Source organism: Cataglyphis hispanica, chromosome 6 (genome assembly GCF_021464435.1).
Source record: "Cataglyphis hispanica isolate Lineage 1 chromosome 6, ULB_Chis1_1.0, whole genome shotgun sequence".
Lineage (NCBI taxonomy): Eukaryota > Metazoa > Arthropoda > Insecta > Hymenoptera > Formicidae > Cataglyphis > Cataglyphis hispanica.
This window is the reverse complement of record NC_065959.1, coordinates 2,357,767-2,379,165: the sequence shown is the minus strand read 5'-3', so window position 1 is coordinate 2,379,165 and position 21,399 is coordinate 2,357,767. Positions and strand designations below refer to the sequence as shown.

The window sequence follows — 21,399 nt, the reverse complement described above, 5'->3', positions numbered from 1 at the left end:
AATTATTTTTTGTGGAGAGAGTGCAAATTAAATAATCAATTTTATTAAATTTTATATAATAGCAATGAAGATATAATAATATTGATATTATCATTTCTCTTCGTTCTTGCAATCCGTAAGAATAATTCTTCGCCTAAGGGAAGACATTCAGCTTGAAGAAGTGTTTGCTGGGTTCCATATATTGCAGGCGTGTGTGTATATAAATGACGGCTTTCCCTATTTCGAAGTCATTGTCCGTTCTCTGGTCGAGGCTGTCTAAAAAGCCACCGTCGCGTTCACGCTATTGTCATTCAAGACGATCCAAAGTCGACACTAATTTAAATGCGGACGTTTACTAATGTCTATCAATTTGTGTTACTCTCTTTACTGTGCATCCTTCAATATTACCGATGCCTTTCCTCGGATTTCAAAAACGCTGCAGGTAAGCATTATTATATATTAAGTGTAATATTTTAATTATCCTCTTTAATATAAATGAAAAAATATGAATAAATTTTACCTTCAAACTTAAACTTTAAATAAAGCAATATCTCTTGTATAATAAAAATATGTAAATAGTAATGTGTCATTAAAAAATATTACTTTACGTTGATGTAAGATAAGATTTCTATTTTTATTAAAATAAAAAGAGAAATATATATGTAAATGTTATAAAATCAACTTGCGCAAACGGTAAATATATATTTATGATATTTTTTTCCAAACTATAAAACACTTTAATATGTGTACATTTATATCGAGATATCTATAAAATTGATGATTAATATGCGCACTCGTGACTGCAGCATTTTTCAACGATTCATTAAATGCAAATACATTATTACAAATAAGTATAATAGATAACGTCGTTATTGTGAGTGGCGATTGAATGACAAATGGAGATTCGTTTCGAAAATCTTAGAAGGCGTATTCTTTCAACGGAAATAGTCAAATCATTATACTGATAATATATCTTTCGGACGCTCCATCCTCATTAAATTTCGTTGTGTATCAAACATATATTCACACGCAGCATCGCAAACGTGTTCGCCGATGCATATGATGCGTCCTGTATTTCTCAGATCCAACCTCGATAATCGGGAATCGGGAATGGCAGGCACTACATCCTCGGCATCAGAACCTGTTCCGATTTCCGGAAAGCATTTTCCATCCGTACTTTCGCGAGAAACGATTTATCAATCTGGGTGCCGGTAATTTAAATAAACAGGTGCGTTATCGCAATATTATTTATAAACACGGGAAGAAAGGAAGAAAAGGAGTATTTAATAATAGTAATTAATTTTTTTCTAGAAAACCTATCAAGCTTGCATCGCGCCGCGCAATCAGAGCGGTCACTGCAAACATTTCAGCGGATGCGTCCTTGAAGAGTTCCGCTCGAACTCTGCGCGATTTATGGATTATATGTGCATAATTGAACAGACGTAAGCTAACATTGTACTTCGTGCACCGTTCGTTCATCGTATTAATGTTTTTCCTCGTCGCAGGTACATCGGTGTGTGTTGTCCGGATAGCGTCGTGACAGCCCGATCGGATAAAACCTTCGACGATGATTTAGCCAGCATGTTACCAGCGATAGCAAGTTTGTATAATTCCATAATTCCATTATATAAATTAATTATAAAAGCTATAATTTATTCATTATAATGTCATGACAAATTTTTAGAAGAATTCTCTTCTCGTGTACATGACAGTAAAGGCAAAAAATTATTTTCTTTAAATTGAATAACACGATCACGCAATATATTTTCGCGCAAGATTTACTCGCGATAAGTGTCTTTATCGATTATCTAATGTGTTTTAATGAAAGCGCAATACACGTACACCCTCTCGATAAACATTATCTATCACATATACCTGTCAACGCTCACGACACCCTCCGTGTTTGCGTACGTGAACGTAATATATATATATATATATATATATATATATATATATATATATATTTGAAATTTTTCATTTTCCTCGTAGATCTCGACGACGACAAGGAAGAGTGGGACGAAAGCGAGGACGAAAATGGGCCATCTGTCAAGGACGCAATTTCGCGGAAAAACGCGACTTTGGACGATATTAAAGAACCGACGAGAAAAGCACGAAGACCGAGAGGATGCGGCACGACTACAAAAACGAAGATTAGAATCGCGGGTGGTCAGCCGGCTGATCCTAAAGAATGGCCATGGATGGCGGCTCTTCTTCGGCAAGACGCGATTCAGTATTGTGGGGGTGTACTGATCACCGATAGGCATGTTCTTACCGCGGCGCATTGTGTTTACAGGTAAACTATATTGTGCAATCCCTTCCAACAAAAAACTAGAATGAGTCTATAAAAATATCTTGAATTAATATTTAAAATTACTTCAACCTTAAAATGTAAAGTGTGCATAAAAAATTTTTTTTAATCTTTAGTACACATCAGTACTTAAACGCACACATTTTGTATTATTTTGATATCATAAAATATTAAATCGTTTGCTATTTTAATATTTTTCTCTCTTTATAGATAAAACTTAAAAATTATGGTTCTAAATAAAAAAAAAAAATTGTATTAAAAATGAAAATAAAAAATAAAATTTTTGTTACGAGACATTTACGTTCTCGCACCTCAAAGTTTAAACGTGATTACGATTCGGATGATATTTCACAAGCATAAGATATTCATATTCTCGCGGCCCCTGGCGTCTGGCGGTGATCGCGCTTAGACTTTATAATGTTCCCAGCATACCAGCACACTTATACCTTTTGTTCCAAGACTGTAACGTATAATAAACGCGCGGCATCCGTTTCTCGTAATCATAAAATGAACAGTTACGCGAATTACAGTTATCCCACGTGTGTGCCGTTGTTTTAGGTACAAACCGCGTGACATCACGGTGAGACTCGGCGAGTACGATTTTACCAAATCCGAGGAAACGCGTGCATTGGATTTCATGGTTTCGGAGATACGAATACACAGGGATTTCAAATTGAACACTTACGAGAACGACATCGCCATTATTAAGATCAATCGACCCACTGCGTTTAATAGCTACATCTGGCCCATTTGCCTCCCGCCCGTTCAACAATCCTTCGAGAACAAAAACGCCATCGTCACAGGTCGGAAATATATATTATTTCTCAAATGAAAAAAAGCTATGTGCGCTAAATTATTGATTTTTCTATTTGGATTGATATCTTGTAGTAAATTTGCAGAAAAAAAAGGTTATTCTTTCTTATTGCTACAGCAGAAGTTATTTCTTAGATATTGCATTAGATGAAATTTATTTACTTCATTATTCATTCCATCGCTCTGTGCATATTTCTTGTAATATTTCTAACTACGATTTTACCACAAAACAACTCCTTTTACTTCTGCTATTATAGAGTCGGAAAATGTGGTATAATCGAAAGAGAGATAATTTCTCGTACATAAATAAGTCGAAAATATAAAATAGAAATTATAATAAGATTTTTTCTAAAGCAAATTTTATTAAAAATAAAATCTTGAAAACAACTTTTCTCCGCATCTTCGATTTATTTCTGCACGAGACAAAATCACCTCCTCTTTCTATGTTTGTCACAAATCATCTCGAATAACATTAAAGAACGTAAAATGTACAAAGATTGTTCTTGTAACTTTTACTGAAAAAAATCTACTAGGATGGGGCACGCAATATTACGGAGGACCCGCTAGTACAGTGTTGATGGAAACCTCAGTGCCGGTATGGCCTCAGGAAAGATGCGTTCGCAGCTTCACGCAACGGATCCCGAATACTACATTGTGCGCCGGCGCTTATGAGGGTGGTCGCGACGCCTGTCAAGTGAGACGATGATTTATTCACTACAAGCAAAGTGGCAAACGCGGAAAATCACGGCGATGAAATGTTAAAACGTCCATTAATCTGCGAAAGTCTTTATCCTTAATGGGTGCCCCTCCCTCCCCTCCCCTCCCTTCATCCTCCTATCGCCGAGGGGAAAGGAGATCCGTTAATATTTTTAAGATAGCTTATACTCAAGATGGATATGCATTTTAAAAAATAGATCCATACATTACCCGAGAGTCCAATAAGTCTCTTCTTTCAGGGTGACTCGGGCGGCCCGTTGTTGCATCAACTCGGCAACGGCAGGTGGGTCAACATCGGAATAGTATCCTGGGGAATCCGTTGCGGTGAACCTGGATTCCCGGGGATATACACCCGCGTGAGCTCTTACCTCGATTGGATATTCGCGAACGCAGTATTTTGAACGTCACGCGATATTGCCGCTCTCTCTCTCTCTCTCTCCCGCTCTTTCTCCCGCTGCTCTCTCGTACCAAAGATTTTCTATCTTTTTATATCCAATGATTATTTTCATCGCGTTTTTATGTATGACGTGTCCAATAAAAACTGTCTAATAAAATAATTGTTGTCTTTCAATGCAGCTTAACGCAAAAACGTGTGCGACGTTAATAAGCTACACGGAGAGGACACGCCGAGCTGATCGGAGTTTTTTTTTTTTTGAAAACAATTAAACTTTATTTTCGGAATATTCATTGGTACATCGTTAAAAGAGAGATTGACACAGATAGAATTTCACTCTTCACGATGCATCGTACTCGCGAACGCGAGTGTAAATGCTCCCCATTTCTCTCACCTCGTATCGCCACATACCGCGTTTACAACAGGGGTAACCGCGAAGAATCATCATCAATCACCTGCACCGTTCGTCCATACATTAAACACATGCAACTGCGACCGCGTGTGCATATACTTGCTCTCCTATATGTGTATGTTTGTATTTGTGTCGCGCAGGTATACGCACTCGCATTCTCGCTATTATTTTTCAGACACGTCATAGACTCGTTTCGTGAGAGGCCCAGCCTCCGTTCGCTACGAGCGGACTCTAAACATCGACGTTAGCTACTGGTAACTTTTTGCTTTCTTGCAGTCATATACATCTATATATATATATATATATATAATCTAATCTCATAACATATACATGTATTTGTATGTGTATACATATATATTTCTTTTTCTCTCTTTTATATATTTATATATAACACTTTGCGTGGGTATGTGTGTGTGTGTGTGTGTGTGTTTGTTGTGTGTATGTAATAGGTTCGGAATTCTCTGTATCGTGTTGCGCTCTGTAAGCACGCGCGCATTACGAATACAATAATATTTGTTATAATGGGCATGCAACGACAAACACACTGTGGCTGATTTACGTGCCTCGTGATATTTGTTTATAATCCGCGATCACAGATAAATGACGAAAAAGAGCAAAATCACTTCGATAGAAAAAAAAAAAATAGAAAAAATATATTACAAGAAGCTTACGCACAAATACTTCCATAATAAGTATACATATAGATAAGGTCGAGAAATTTCACTGTTCGTTTGTATGATGAATCTCAAGAAAACTTTCCAAACATTAATAAAATTACACCTTCGGATCCAATTATTTTTCTGTCCCGTTCTAAATAATTGTAATAATAATATCAATAAAAATATTTAGATTAATAACTGTTAATCAAAATTGATAAAACAAGTTCTTAAAATCTTAAAAAAAAAGAGAGAATTTAGAGTTGCGTATGTTCGTGATTTAATTCGGCGGGGATTGGTCGCAGATAATAGAAATTTGCCGCTAAATTAAGCCCATATTGCATTTTACGTGTCGTTGCATATGAATCGTATTTCATCAAATGTTTGTTTCAGTTTGAATAAATAAAATGCATACGTGACCGGTAATAATACTGTGTTCATATGCAAAAGATCATAAGTACCTTCGGCGAAAGCATCAATCGTGTATCTATAATTCATTGCTCCTTCTTCAAGTTTCTTTCTGCTCTAATCCGAGTTTTCGCTGTCCATCTGTGCGATCTGATAACCGTCGCGACAGTCATATTTGTTCTAAATTGCGCTAATTGTTATCTTTGTAAAATTTGGTTCCGTAATACCTTGTAGGAAAAGATTTACTTTCTGCGAATCTGGAGTTGGTCCTTGACTCTGTAGAGCCTCGCCTCGTCAGCTATATCTATTATTAATAATGAATAATTTGTGAAAAGTAAACTTCCTACCAATTGATTAACTACAATTTCCACTCAACAAATAAACTTTCAGAAAGGCAGAAAATTAATTAACGCTAGAGAAACGCATGATAAAATTAATCAAACGATAAATAACTGTTGCCTCGAAGAGATCTAATTCTTGAAACGCAGAAGCTGAGTCTTGACAACCTTAAAAGTGTCCTTCGTTTTCATCCTCTAAACTCTAACAAGTCCGTTGCTTTCGTCTAATTTTATCTCACGAGTACCGATCAAAATTCTCATCGATGTGTCCAAGTATCGATCAAGCTCGCGGTATCTTTCCAAGATTCGGGAATTGATAAAGCGGATGTCACTGATAGAAGACAATTTAAGAGAGCTAGACTCTGGGAATCGCACCCGCGGGTAAAAGGAGCGGCGCGTTGGGACCACTCTCGGTGTGATTTGGCATACTCTCGGCCGTCGGATAGACCTGGTGCACGGAGTTGCTCGCGTTCGACGAACCGCTCGATCGGTTGCGAGACGGCGAGGAGTTGGCGACGACAGTCCGCGACGCGATCGTCGATTTCGGCGCGCCGTTGCCAGTGATGGCGAGACCGCAAGCGGGATTCATGGCCATTGCGGTTTTCTGCTGAAGCTGATTCGGTGCAACGGACGATGGATTAACCTGAATCGGGCCTTGACTCCGTGGTTGACCCGTTAAACCCAAGTTCTGCGATTCTTGCGGCCACTGCTGACCCTCTGGATGCCCCTGCTGTCGCGACTCCTGACTCCTCGACTGAATCGATTGTTGCTGCTGAGCCGGGTACTGCTGGTCCGATTGATCTTGAAATTTGTGCTGGCCAGTGGGTGGAAGCGCGCGTTGCTCCACTTGCTTCGGTTGCGTCATCTGAATTTGCGCCGTGACGGCAGGGGATTGATCCTGCAGGCTCGATATCTGACTGAATGTCGTGGGATTCGCCTGTTGCACGTTGTTGTTCGTCGGTTTTTCGCCTATCAGCCAGTAAGTAGTCATGGGACCTTTACCCTGGATATTGGCAAAAACAAGGGATTATTTCGAGAGTTGAAACGCTCAGATCTTGTGCGGTCGAAAAATCAAATAGAATATTTCGCATAATTTATCTATACAACGTTTGTATTATTTCGATATTTTTTCTCTTATACATTTAAAGATAAATCATGTAAGAAACTCTCATTAATGTAATTCTACAAATCTATCAAAATATGAAACAATTAAATGTGACAAAATCACGTTGTACTATAGTCATAAATGTTGAAGGTTAAAAACCATAGCGCGTAATTCCAAAGATTTAATTAAGATCATCCTGCGGTAGAGTTCAATGTAACAGAACTATTGTGTCGCTTCGTTACACGATGGCGATCAACGAGTGTGTTTAACTCAGTTACCCTCGTGAATATTCAAACAAGCGGTAACGTATATTGTCCGATAGTGACACTTGAATTTTAATCTCGGCAAGCAAACTCGATGTACGAACTCGCGAATTGCCAAGCAAAGTTCTGCTGGCATTCTCTTATTAATTAATTATCATACTTGCAATCATTCTCTCTCTCTCTCTCTCTCTCTCTCTCTCTCTCTCTCATCGCAAACGCTGAACTTTGACCCGAATTGTACGGTAAACGATTCAATCGTGTCTCCGTCTGTCATCATCAGCGTCTCCACTCAAGCAGATATATTTAATCGATCGTCTAATGACAAGCGACACGATGACGTTTCACGGTCGCACGATCGAGTGATCACAAACCGATCGCGTAATAGCGGCAGTTAACGCCGTCTACGTGAAGATTAACGAGATCGCGCGATTTAACGTAATAGTCGTATTTCTAAAGTCCGCTACTATGTTTATCGTATTATCAATTTTGTCACGACAAAGTCATGGATGGCGAAGCAATTTCGCCGAAATAACTGCCGTCGGTTTACGCGCGTCTATGCGAATTATTCTCTTCCGGGAAAACGGAAACAGAATATACCTGCGGACAACAGGCGGTGTTCCGGTGTTCCGATGCGACATATATATATATATATATATATATATATATATATATATATATATATATACACGGGGGTATAATGCGTTCGGTTACGATACAACATCTGTGAATATATTTCATATATATCTGAAACGAGCAACCGTGTCGTACATAGTTTGCAATTGCGCGATTTACAATTCCTGGCTCTGGGGATTGCGATTGCCGAAGTTGAGAAAGTCGAGTCCCTCGTCGAAAGAGTATTTGCTTACATTATACATTCGAACTGAAATAAAACTTTGAAACTGTCAACATAATTAGAAAAATAAAATAAAAAGGATTGAATTATAAAAAAAAGATTTCCTTCGATGCTGCTTCATGCAGGAACTTATAACTTTTTTTAACGGTGGAATATATAACATAAAATAAAAAAAAATATTATCAATATTTATTTATTATTAATTAATATTAATTTATATTAAATATAATTATAAAACAAGAAATTAATTGGAAAAGTATCTTAAACAGTTGCAGTATAACGAGGCACTTGAAGTCATTGCAAGACGTCGTATACTTGGAAAATATCCATCGTTAAATTAATGAAATATAAAAAAACATCATGTGTACCTATTCCATTGAGAGACTCGACTATTGCTCGGCTATATAGGTAAAAAATTCGCGCGAAATACACGTATTTTATATCGCGATTCGCGAGATAAAGACATCGTAACCGAGGCGCTCGCGTAATAATCACCCGGATCCATCTTTCTACCGTGAAACGCCAATCGCGAAAGCCACCCTCCACCCTCATCGTCACTCTGACGTTTGCGGCACGAGAGACCACTCAGCAATCCCGCTCGACGCGTTTTATCTCGACCGCAACTTGCGCGGCCTCCTCTTCTCGTTCCGTCCCCAAGGAAGTAAACGGGAGGTTGGGTTTGCGAGATAAGAAGCCGAGCAAGTAGGTATATATCGATGTACGGTGATCACGAGGAAATTGAGAAATATCCACAATATGGAATACGAGAACGTACCTTTAATATGACCTCCCCTCTGCAGACGAGTTCGAATGTGCCGAAAGTGTCCAAAATTTCCTTTGTCTTCGGGCTGACGTGAATCTTTAAAGCTGTCGCAGAGAAAGGAAAACGATTTCTTTTACGTCCCCTATAATTCTCTTACAACGCTAATTGGGACGCTCCTCTCTGGTTAGGAGAGTAGTTATTGAGGGAAATAAAGCGAATCAAAGAACGTTAGATGACTTGCTTTGCAAGATATTGCCAATGAGTAATTCCTTTTAAAAGCTTTTACTTTAATAATATATCTTATAAAAAAATATTATATTTTTAGATATTTTAATCTCTTTAAAAATACTGACTTAGTATTATTAAAATTTAATATTAATTAGATTCAATTTCGATGAAAGGCCGCACTATGCCCTTTTCCCACGTAGATATCAAATACTTCAAATAACTGAAACGTGATATTTGACGATCGGCAAGAATAAAAAAAAAAAAGATATTAATATTCGTCAGCTTGAAATTCGCTTTCAAGGCAGCTTTCAAAATAACTGCACGTAAAGCGAATAAACTTTGAACCGATCGCTTCCGGTGATAGTGCACTTTGTTAGGCGACTAAATGTATCCACAGCGTAGTTTCAACACAGCGTACAATAGCGCGAGTTCCATGTACCTACATTTGATCACAATTGTTCCGTGGTTACATCATTTTCTATGTTACTGAATTACAGAAATACAGAATGTTTCAGAAACATTTATTTTAATTATTTTAATGCCCATATTTATTTTTAAGATCATTTCAATTTGTAATCGATGTGTCAAATGTTTAACGTGTTTATCGAGAAAGTCATAAAAGCTCAAAGCGAAAGAACTTTTTCTGAGAATAAAGATTCTAAAAAGCATTTATTAATGCTTTACTTTTGATTTGTTCCTAATTTTTATCCGAATGTAAATTAAATCCTCAGAGGAAACACGCACTTATAAATATTCCGCCAAAAGTCACTCCGCGAAGAATAACGTTCATCAAAATATCAAATAGCAAAAAGCATACTGTAATATCGCGAAAAATTCTATACGAAAAAAATGAGTAATTTACGCGAAAAAAATAGAAGCTCGTTTCTCTCTTCGGCGAAAGCGCAAAAAATTATTATTCGCAAAAAGTGTGTAACTTTTAATAATTATGCAAACGAGAGAAGCCCGAAACGTCTATTTGCGTTCTGACGAAGCTGAGCTGTCATATTACGGCTCCTTCATTAATTTCATGATCTGACGTGACCTTTATAAGACTAGCACGACTAGATTTATTTTGATGCGACGACGAACAGATGACACGTAAAGACAAGGGAAAATTTTAAATCCTTTGACACGTAAGCTTCATGTATCTTGATTACCAATCAACTTTCCGTTGTCACCAGCAATTTCGCTCGCGAGTTTTTTTACAGGTTAAAGTTGATCGAAAATTACGGTATGAGAATCAAAAAACTCGATATTGGCAATTTCCTTTCCAGCGAGGAAAAGCAAGGAGCATATTCTTGTCATTCCTTAAAATTAAAAAAAAAAAAATCGCTTAATGACTTTCATCAAATGCGTAAAAGATTTTTAATTTTTTTAATTTCAATAAAGTTTTATATGAATTTTATGTAGCAAACGCGCTAACGAATAATTTAATTTAAAAGTTAAAAGAAAAATAAATTGTTGAATTAAAAAGAGAAACTTTCTTTTTTTCAGAAGTTTAAATTGAATAATTTATCTGATTCTTCATTCAATTTTTTAATATTCTAATAACAATAATTCACAAAAGAAATCAGGACAATTTTCTTCGAATCTCAAATTTGCTAATCAGAAGATGTTATTGGTATAATAGATATAAAGAGTGTAAGAAACAAATCGAACTGATCGCAAACAACCTAACTAGATAAATAAATCGGCACTTTCTCTCTGGTCACTTGGAGAGAACTTTTAATTTAAAGCGATAATAAAGTTATGAGTGCGCTCATCGAAACTTCCGTCGTCAGTGACTCGATGCGCAAGTTCAATTACGATACAGCCGACGGCCAGAGCACGGGCGATCGCAAATATGCTAATCCAATATACGTAATTTTCGTATGATCTCCCCTATTTCTAGAACAACCTGATTGCATTTTCTACGGAAAGAGAAATTTTAGCGTGGCTGCGCGATGATCAATAGCGCTCTAAGTCCTTCATTTTAAATCTGTTACATATAATTTTATCACAGCGGATCATTATGCGATATAATACGTCAATTATTTTACATAATAAATATTCCGCGCTTCGTAAATAAAACGATAATTGATTAAGTGCATAAATAATTATAATTGATTCAGCACGTATATTCAACAGCGATATTACGCTTGAACAATAGACATGTTACTATATAATCAATCAATAAATAATTTAACGTATCAATAATACTTATTAAACGAAGACTTGTTGATACGTAAAATGCTGTTAAATGTTAAAAACTTCTGGAAAATCAGAAAATATTTTATTTGGAAAAAATTATAGACAGAAACGTTATTTATACTTTCATAAATGTTTTCGTAAATAGATGATTTTAAAGCTATGCTGGTTTCTATTTTACAGAGGTTTTACAAAAATATACATTTTTTAGAGATGTGACATTTGCAGAGTTTGATATTCCAAATCTTTTCATATTATTATGTATGTAGAGAATAGTCACACATTTTATATGTATACGTAATCTTGCTTCCAAATTTTAATTTGAACTGAACTTGTATGTAAGTAAAATTTCTAGACTAGTTAAATACAGCTGATATTTAATTGCTTTGCATTAAAATTCTAAAAAAATGAGATTTATGTAAACTCAAGTTAAGATTAAAATAAATCAACAAAAAGTAAAGCATTATTTATAATAGCTTTTCCAAATTTTAATTTTTGTGAAAATCTCTCTATTTCCTTTTTAAAAAAGAAAATAAAATAAACAATTCAGATATGTTATTTAAATCCTTTTTATTCTCAAAAAGTCCTCTTTCAATCTTTTATAATTCCAAAGTTAGTCAATCTCTTCCGATTACGTAAAAAAAATCGATCGATCGATGATAAAATCCACATTTCCGAGACAACTCTAGTTGTAATCGAATAATCTGTTTGTTTCTGCAAATACAATAATACACGATGTTTGAAAAATCGTCACGTTCACTTCGTGCTTGAACGCGTACTTGACGATCAGCATTAAAAAAAAAAATACTGAAAAGAAAAAAAAGAAAAAATAGTGAAATTATATTTTGTTATACAATCTATCTGCCGGAAAACTCTCTTTAACATGCGTGATATAATTCCCGCGTCGCACACAAAACGTGCTATATGAAGAAACTCGATAAACAGCCGCGTGGCGCCTCGTGGTGCGTCCTTGCCTCGACGCCGGCACCTAGAGGTCCTTGCGAGGGAGAATCGCCGCCCACGCGGCATTAAGCGATACACCATATACTCGTATATGCCTCGTGAGCGTGTAGATAAACAGGATTCAGCGTGCAATCAATTTCATTGTCGCGTATCGTCCCTCGTCAAGCGGCGATCAAAATTATTGTTGTCAGTCCGATTGAAAAATTACTCGGAATTATTAGATAATCATCGTTAAGCACATGTTGAAAAGCTTAAGATATGAACGATATGCCTAATATCAATAATAAAAAAAAAATTCAGAATTATAATTATCGAATATACTAAAAACATCGATGTGTGTCTTCTAACGATTACACAGGAATCGCTGCCGGAAAGATTAGCATGTGGTTATGGCTAATCAATACTTATGGTTGCGCTTACGGCTGAAAATGAGGTAACCACGAGGTAGGATCTCTATGGAAACACTTGAAGCAGGGTCGATTTTCTCTTAAGTGACGACCTTGCTCTCTTGCGTCGCCGCACCTTTACTTTTCCCCTTTAATTATCACGCACATCTATAACTTTGTACCTTCACATTTTCCCTATTACAATCCCCGGCGTCCCTTTCGAGAGAATGACTGAGCTGTTAATTACCTTCTCCGTTACTCTCCATTCTGGAGGCTGTGTTGACAGTGTCACCGAACAGGCAGTATCTAGGCATCTTAAGACCCACCACACCAGCCACGCATGGTCCTGTAAGCAAACGCGTGTACGACCCACCACCATACGCCTTATGCCAATTTTACTTCTGACATTATCAGGATGACAAACAAGCGGATTTAGAAAAAGAAATATAAAAAAATCTGAAAGATCTTTTTTTTTTCAATTTTTTAATTCTTTAAAACAGAATATAATCTTACAGATTCCTTGAAGAAAAGATTTTGTAAAACAAATATATTTTAAATGTCATTTAACCATATATTTTGATTTCTTGTATCGTTAACATATTTTGGAAAAATATTTTTTTATACCGTGTTGCGCTCCCTAACAATAATGAAGAGATTAATTCGTCGTATTTATTGACCATAAAAAAAATTTAACGAGCAATTATTTTCTCGAATGGTTGTTCATTAGGGAATATGAAAGCGACGTTGCATTCTAAGTTCATTTAAAAAGCAATTAACTTTGCCAATTATAACTAACCGTCTGAGGTAAATCATATAGACTCGCTTCTTCTCGCGGAAACAGCGTAATCTAAGTTTCACGCAATCTAAAAAGATGTTTCGAAAGTGAGATGACATTCGCACGAGATGCGATTTCATCGAAAAATATTTTAGAGAAAAGTTTGAAGAGTGAAATAGAGATTTTCGTCACGTAATGTTTCAAGGATGAATTCTCAAGAGTCACGCCGTAAATTCAAAAATTAATGAAGACAGAATTTGAAAAACGATGTTATTTATCGGGGAACACAATCCTTTCGTAGCATAGATATAGCCGTCAAATTTTCAACAAATCCATTTCCACATTGTTTCAATCACATCAAACATTGTTTCCAATAAAAATAAATTCGAAAAAAATTTCTGTTAAAATTTATATCAAAATATCGCGCCATATTTTTTATTTAATTCAAATTACTCGCATGATATCAATCTGTAGCTCGCGCTTCAATCTTCGTTACAGGCAAACAAAAATCGATTCATAATAATAAAAAATGCTCGTTTCATAACGCCATTCTAAAGTGCATCATAAATATTCCCGATATAAATATGACACAAAAAATTAGAGAATTCATAAAGCAGTAATGAGGTATAAAAAAAAGTTGATCCGATCGAACACAAATGATAATACAAGATATTAAAAACTTTTTATGTGTCGCTAAAATTAAGTTAAGATTTCTGAAACACACTTTAAGGTGTGTACAAATCATACGAAGATCCAATATTGGCACGAAGTCTAGGATCATGTTAAAACTAATCTTCTCCTGCTTTGCGTGAGCGGAGAGACATATGTGATAAAGTGTTGACTCACCAGAATGCATGCCAATGCGAAGCTTCAGTTGCTCGTTTGGCCTGTGGCGAATACTGAACGTCATTACCGTATCCCTGAGAGCTAAGCTCATCCTCGCAATTTCTCTAGCGTGATTCATGCCGTTTCTCACTGGTAATCCCGATACGACCATATAAGCATCCCCTATCGTTTCTACCTGAAAAGGGATCAAGAGAAACTTTGTCTTGATAAAAAATGTAATATTAAAGGAGAGAGAGAGAGAGAGAGAGAGAGAGAGAGAGAGCATATATAAGAAAATATTTTTGCTTTAAAATTTAATTTTAAATTAAATATATATAAATACATTTATTTAATTGATTAAAACATATCTATTTTATATAAGAATGCCTTGTAAAACATTTTCGCATTAAACTTACTTATCTCTGTCTTATATTTTCCATTCTGATTAATTAGATTACAAGAAAAAGATCTTAGAGAAAAGAAGAAAAAATCAGGAAATGGACGTTTTTATGTACAAGGACACTAGAATGTTAAAAAGTTCATAATATCGAAGTGAAGTAGACGGATTACAGTGAGCTTAAATGTGGAAATATCGCAGAGTAGAACACAAGAATATTATAAAAATAAACAAGAACTATTTTATTTATCTTATCTCTTGAAAAATCCATACAATTACATTATCAATATAATTATAAGATAATTATAAAATTATATAATTATATAAAATTTTAGAAATTTTAAAGATTATTAATTTCGTCTATAATATTCATTTATTTAAAATTGAGAGCATGAGAAAAAAAAGTATATAATTTTTCCGCAGATTCCTCATATAAATAAAGTTGCGACAATTATTTTGAAATATTACACGAAAACATAAATAGTAAATAAAAATTTATGATTAACGGTGATATTTTAAAAATGAGCAGAGAAAAAATAAAAACGTTTATAACGTAATTTTTTTTAATCTGTAATTAGAAAAAAGTAATGGAAGTCAGTAAAAACTGTTACAGAAAAATAGATATATATAGTCACGATAATCATACGGCCACCGTGCTCAGCACCAAGAGGTGCTTTTTAGACTGTAAAAATATAAAAATGTTCTCTGAGAGAGAGAAACTAGAATACTGACGCTTTTTTATCGATTGAAAATTTTACGCGTTTTAGACTCGCTTAACACGATTATTCTTATTTCATTAATTGAATAATCTTGCATAATGTGCCCTCTTGCATAATAAAATATTGTAATATAATATTATAATATAATATATCACTTCAAATTTATCACACATAAATTACACGCCTTCGTGCTTATTTATAAATTTTATGTCAATTAATCGTAAATTTTTACGATTTATTATATGCGATAATTTTTCCATTGTTTCCATCGTTCTAATCTTACAGGCGCTATTGGATGTAAATATTTTATCAGTAAGATTCAGTTCCACGCGTGTGCAAGAGTAATCGCGTTCTTTTCATGGAAAATCGCTCTTGTAAGAAATCAAGGACAATTTGTCCTCTGAAATTACCATGTTTATCTCTTTTATTTCTCGCATTGGCCTTAACGTATTGAATATCTTGCGATAGACTCCAAATAACGGCACGTGGAGTACTTTGTAAATATAGAATCAAGATTTCTTAGACTTGATTTCAATGAGATATACGGCGTGTGGGTTGAGCGATGGATTATTCCGGATGATCGTTTAGTTAAAAAAAAAAAACAGTCGGAAAAAAATGCGAAAAAAAAAAGAAAAAAACAATCGTAGAGGAAAGAAAGTGAAAGAGGGTCGTTGAGCACAAGTTTTCTAATTGAGAAGTCAGACTCGCGAACGAGAAAAACTTGTCGAAACGATGAACGCTTTGTCCATCATTCCGATGAAACTATCCCGGAAGAAAACTTGGATATTGCGAGCACGTCACGTGCCGTGACGCAACTTGGTGATATCTCGTTCGCGAGCAAACGAATGAAAGTTTATCGTCATCCCACGTGCCAATGCGAGATATATTGTATATATATATATATATATATATCGTGACTGTTATCACAGTTTAAAATATTCACCCCCTCGACTAAGGGTCGAATCATTTCCATCGTACCCCCCGGATATGGCGGTTAAAGCGGGTCAATATCACTCACCTTGTAGACATCGAAGTTCTCGATAATGGAGTCGAAACACGTATAGAGGTCATTCAGCAGATCGACCACCTGCAGAGGCGTGCTCTCGGCCGACAGGCTTGTGAAGCCCACGATGTCGCTAAAGTAGATTGTCACTTGGTCGTATGTCTCGGCGATTACGCTTTGTCCGAGGATCAGCTGGGACGCCACTGATCTGCTCGCAGAACAAACATGTGCCTTTCACAGAGAGGACAGGAAAACGAGAAACAAGTCGGAGGAGTAATGGACAATTTCGAGAACGTTAACTTCGAAAGTTGGTAGGTGACAAAATGAATTTAAGCATACTTATAACAATCTAGTCATTTTTAATTTTAATAATAAATTTGTAAACTTAAATTTTCTTTTAAGATATGGAAAACAATAATTTTTTTATTTTGCGAAAAATTTAAAGAAAAAGAAATTTATTTTAATACACGATGATTTTTAACACGTGAGTTTCCAAAAGTTAATTAAAAAATGACCGTGCGCGAGATTAACCACACGAGTTTTCCACATATTCCTATTAGATTCTAGATTTAAAACGCAGGGAAAAAGTTTTAATTGACATATATGTATGCTCTTTCCTTTGACCAAATTAAAAAATCAACACGCAGAGAGAAACCAACGCAAATTAATAGGAATTATAGACCCTGTGCGATATGATAAAAATTAACTAAATACAGTTTTATATCACAATATCAATATAGGTCTAATATACTTTTAAAACTCTCTGCAAAAATCAAAATCTAATTCAAAGTGAATAAAAAAAAGTTTGTTAACCACATAAAAGCACAATCCGAATCATTTCGCAAAAATCGATTTGTGCGACACAATAATGTATCGTAATGCAATATCGATTAAACGTGACACGAGATGGCTCGCTAATTATATTACTGGTTCTCGACAAAAGAGTTATCACTCACGAGGAACAAGCGATGATAAAGTTTCCGAAGCTTTCAATAGAATTTCCTCGCACATCCCTTTTATCTTCGTAAAGTTCATTAAGTTTCGTTCACTTGCTCGCGAGAGGCTACACAGGGTATGTTTAACCGCGCACACGCCGTAAAGAGAAATATTCTCGTTTAGAAAGCAAGTAAAGTCTCTTCCGGTCGCGTATCGTTTGAGGAAAAATTTCCTCAAAGAGAAAATGCTTTTGACGTGTTCGCATCGATATCATGATGTACTCCATCGATCATTGCATACATAACGTTTTCAGGAAAATGGAAAAACCTGGCGTTGTACTGCACCATAACGACCGTGTAATAATTATGCCGATGACATGCCACTTGCATCGAGTTAACAAATCATTTCGAGGCTTCTTGCATTTTACGTTCTCCTAGCCGTCTCGCGCGACCTCGAACGTACATATTGAATTAAAACGACACGCCAACGACAGTTTCTCGTATAATTCATCTCGTCGCAGTTCCGCGAATTGTATTTTCTCGATGGCGCTCTAAGAAAACTACTCCCGCCGTTTCCTTATCATTTCACACAATTTTATTTCATTTTTTTTTTTTTCCAAATCAATTTCAATTTCAAGGTTGATCAATTTTCGATAACCCTTACTGTTCAATCGCGCCCCGCATCGCGTGAGCAAATCGATCCGACCGATTTATATTATATTCGGGCCATTTCCATCATACAATTTCACGCCGGAAGGGATTTCTCCAACCGTTAATTTACGGCACTGCGCGTTTTTGCATTTTGACATAAAGGTTATTTGATATTTCGATTATTATTCCTCGCATTTGCAGTAATTAGCGGTTTTAATATTCGCTAGAATAAGCTCTCGTGCGCGTTTATGTCCGACTGATTTACGTGCATAAATATGTTAAATTAACATATTTCTACCGATAAAGAGCCAAATAATAATTCACGTGGAAAAACCACAGTGCTATCGCTGGCACAAAAACAAGTAAAAAATCAATTCGAGCTGGTCACAATATATGTATACATATGTATATATAAATTTTCAGATTCTGAATATAATTCAATTAATTAAATTAAATTAAATTAATTAATTTAATTATCGGCATCGGCATATATACATATGTATACATATATTGCGACCAATTTAATTAATTAACTTGTTAGGCTTAATCTAATAAACAATCTTACAAAATTATTAATAATATTAAAAACGCTTTAATGCTGGAAGAGAAACTCAAATAATATATCAGATAATATGTAAAATAATGTATAAAATAACTCATTTTTTTAGATATTAAAATACTCTTCAAATCAGATATCTTTGATGTCAATCTTGTTTAACGCATCTGAATGATATCTTTTTAACGTATCTGATGATATAACTATCTGAATATTTACAGTCTTCTACTAAATACGCAAAGTATACTCGGAATTCTCAGTGGCAAATATAGGCGGATAATCTTCCTTAATAAAGTTCTTCCTAAGACAGCTCTCTTTTTATTTACGCGTAACTTACTTTGGTAGTAGCTGGTAAAGCAGCTCCTCGCATTTACGTTTTTCCTCAAGATAGTCCGCCGTACGTTCCTCCACCAGTGTTTCTAAATTCGTGGCGTACTGTTCCATGCGAGACAGCAAATTATCCAAGATATTGCTGCTCTCATAATCTCTGAAATAAACAAACAAACCAAGCGTACTTAATATTTAATCGCGACTTCGCGAGGAGAGAAAAGATGAAGGCGAGAAGTGAGTCGCTGAAAATATTCAAATCATGATATAAAATATTAGACTGGATATCGTTTAACGACACAATCGGATACCGATAAAGCCGAATATCAATCGTGAGCAATAACGTGAAATCTTCTTCGATTTAATCCGCGAGCTACATCTACGTCGCTCAATTTACGAGAAGCATCCACGATTGGATATACGGAGGACGATACGATGAACCGCAATCGAGACACAGCGAGCCATCACAAAGACAATAATCCAACCGCCGCGATTGCGGTCGCACAAACGTCATGCCTATATCACGCAAACGGATATGAGAGACCGTTATCGACGACTGTTTGTGATCTCGTAATTTGTGATCTAAGTAATCAATTTACTTGGAGATGATTGAAAATCGAATCATTCGAAAATTTATTTCATCTCTTGACAATCTTATAAATGTTGAGACTATTCATTCCGTTAAAATGATGAAGAAAATTCTATTTACATTCAAATCAATACCTTGACCCTCCACGTATCACAATCACGAAAAATGTTTTATAATTTTCCAACAGTAATATTGTGCTTACATATATTTCAACTCCTAGCGTGATAAAAAAGAACCGTCTTATTCTGGAATAAGATTCTGCATCCCTTAGCAAAATTGAAAATTACTAAAAGAAAATTGCGAAAAGAAGAGGCATCCGTGATCGCGTTTGCTTTTCAGAAATAATATCACATCTCGACTAAGGAGCGTGCAAAATTAATGAGTTGCTTTTAAGTTCAGCATTCTCTTTGACGCGAAACTCAGGAAATCAAACGAACAAAAGGTTTTTCCAATAAAGAAGATCCAATAAAAAAGATACAAAATAAGTATTTAGAGGCATTACACGATAAAGACAGAAAATAATGAAACAAATTTTTTGATAATTATTAACGTAAACTTGCAGTTAATTTATGGAAATTAATCATTTTTTTAGAGGAATATTAATCACAGAAGATAAAAAAATAAAATAATAACTACCTTAATATTTTACGAAAAATATAATTCCGCTGTTTAAAATTATCAAATTAAAAATTATCTACGACTTCATCGACAGAAATATTGATTTTCCACCAAAAAAATGTGTGAATTCGAAGCGCCAAGATTTCCTCGCTAACTTTTGTGGAGGAATGAAAGGAATGTGACTATTTTTGATGGAAAGATATTACCTCTCAGATCATCGGAGTGGACCGTCATGATATAACACGCATTCTTGAGGATAATAGAAAGGGACGCGTGAAAAATATCGACTTTCGCTAGAGTAGCATTTAGTCGGCGTCGAACATTCGACCATCGATTATTTGGCCGAATTTGCTAAAATAACGGCGAATTCGATAAATATTCGAGAAATATTCTCCACCACGCAATAGTTTACGTGATGTATATGTGTGTGTGTATGAATGCAAATTTCTTCTGCAAGAGGATTACAAAATGTGGAGAATGCTGAGCGTTTGATTTACGAACTTTCTCGGATAATATGAAAAAGTAGAACGCGATTGTATTTTTCTTTTTCATTTAGCAATTATTCATTTTATTCTCGCAAAATGTTATTAGACATTACATTACATTTAAATCGTTTATTTTCACAATATAAATCTTCTCTTGAAAAACTTGTTTAAATCAATGCGTCACATTACTTTATATATTTCTGACTCATTGAAATTTATAATATTTTAAAACTCGCTCTGCGCATTTTACTTCAAAAGTAAGCTATTTATCGCAAAGATATATAATAGAAGAGATAATAGTCCGTTTTTACAATGTTTCTAATCTATGTAAAAAAAAAAAGAAAAAACAACTTGGCCCATTTGATAAAAAAAAATATTACATTTGTAAGCGTGGCGTCCGTGATAAAAATAAATTTAATAAATAAATATATATATAATTATATCGCGAGGAACATCTTTCTGACTTTACTTTGATGAAAGCTGGCGCCTCGACGAATCGTCAATGACGAGAAAAAATCATAGGAAATAATTATATTAGGTTTCTCTCCTCTCTAATCGCAATAAGACTAATGCGCGTACATAACAGCGTCGACAGAAACAAGCACCGAACTTTGCGATCTGTGTATATACATATATAGAGTATGTATATACATATATAGGGCGACGCTAATGTTTGCTTGTTTTGTCATTTGCACAATGGAAATTGAACGAGCACGTGAATCGTTCCGTCGTATTATTTCTCGAAA

At 35.2% G+C, this 21,399-nt stretch overlaps 2 protein-coding genes across 5 annotated transcripts in view; one reads left to right on the top strand and one right to left on the bottom strand.

Moving 5' to 3' along the window:
- Window positions 1-240: 240 nt before the first annotated feature.
- Window positions 241-4,374, top strand: LOC126850194 (proclotting enzyme-like). Its single transcript, XM_050592912.1, has 8 exons — window positions 241-421; window positions 1,062-1,207; window positions 1,291-1,421; window positions 1,485-1,579; window positions 1,969-2,272; window positions 2,846-3,090; window positions 3,634-3,794; window positions 4,057-4,374. Exons 1-8 carry the CDS (start codon window positions 322-324, stop codon window positions 4,216-4,218), a joined length of 1,344 nt encoding a protein of 447 aa, XP_050448869.1. The 5' UTR covers window positions 241-321; the 3' UTR covers window positions 4,219-4,374.
- A 139-nt stretch (window positions 4,375-4,513) lies between these two features.
- LOC126850176 (atrial natriuretic peptide receptor 1-like) overlaps window positions 4,514-21,399 on the bottom strand; it is an 85,246-nt gene continuing 68,360 nt past the window's right edge. For all 4 annotated transcript variants that reach the window (XM_050592877.1, XM_050592879.1, XM_050592875.1 and 1 more), the window contains 6 exons: window positions 18,972-19,121; window positions 16,508-16,700; window positions 14,395-14,569; window positions 13,021-13,119; window positions 9,022-9,113; window positions 4,514-7,028 (listed from right to left, as the gene is read on the bottom strand). In XM_050592877.1, the coding sequence (XP_050448834.1) occupies window positions 6,381-7,028; window positions 9,022-9,113; window positions 13,021-13,119; window positions 14,395-14,569; window positions 16,508-16,700; window positions 18,972-19,121 (1,357 nt within the window). In that variant the 3' untranslated portion in view covers window positions 4,514-6,380. The remainder of the gene's footprint in view (window positions 7,029-9,021; window positions 9,114-13,020; window positions 13,120-14,394; window positions 14,570-16,507; window positions 16,701-18,971; window positions 19,122-21,399) is intronic.

Coding starts and splice junctions, on each gene's coding strand:
- LOC126850194 (XM_050592912.1), top strand. CDS start 322: ATGCGGACGTTTACTAATGTCTATCAATTTGTGTTACTCTCTTTACTG. Junction 1,580..1,968: donor CATGTTACCAGCGATAGCAA/GTTTGTATAATT, acceptor TTTTCCTCGTAG/ATCTCGACGACGACAAGGAA. Junction 2,273..2,845: donor GCGGCGCATTGTGTTTACAG/GTAAACTATATT, acceptor CCGTTGTTTTAG/GTACAAACCGCGTGACATCA.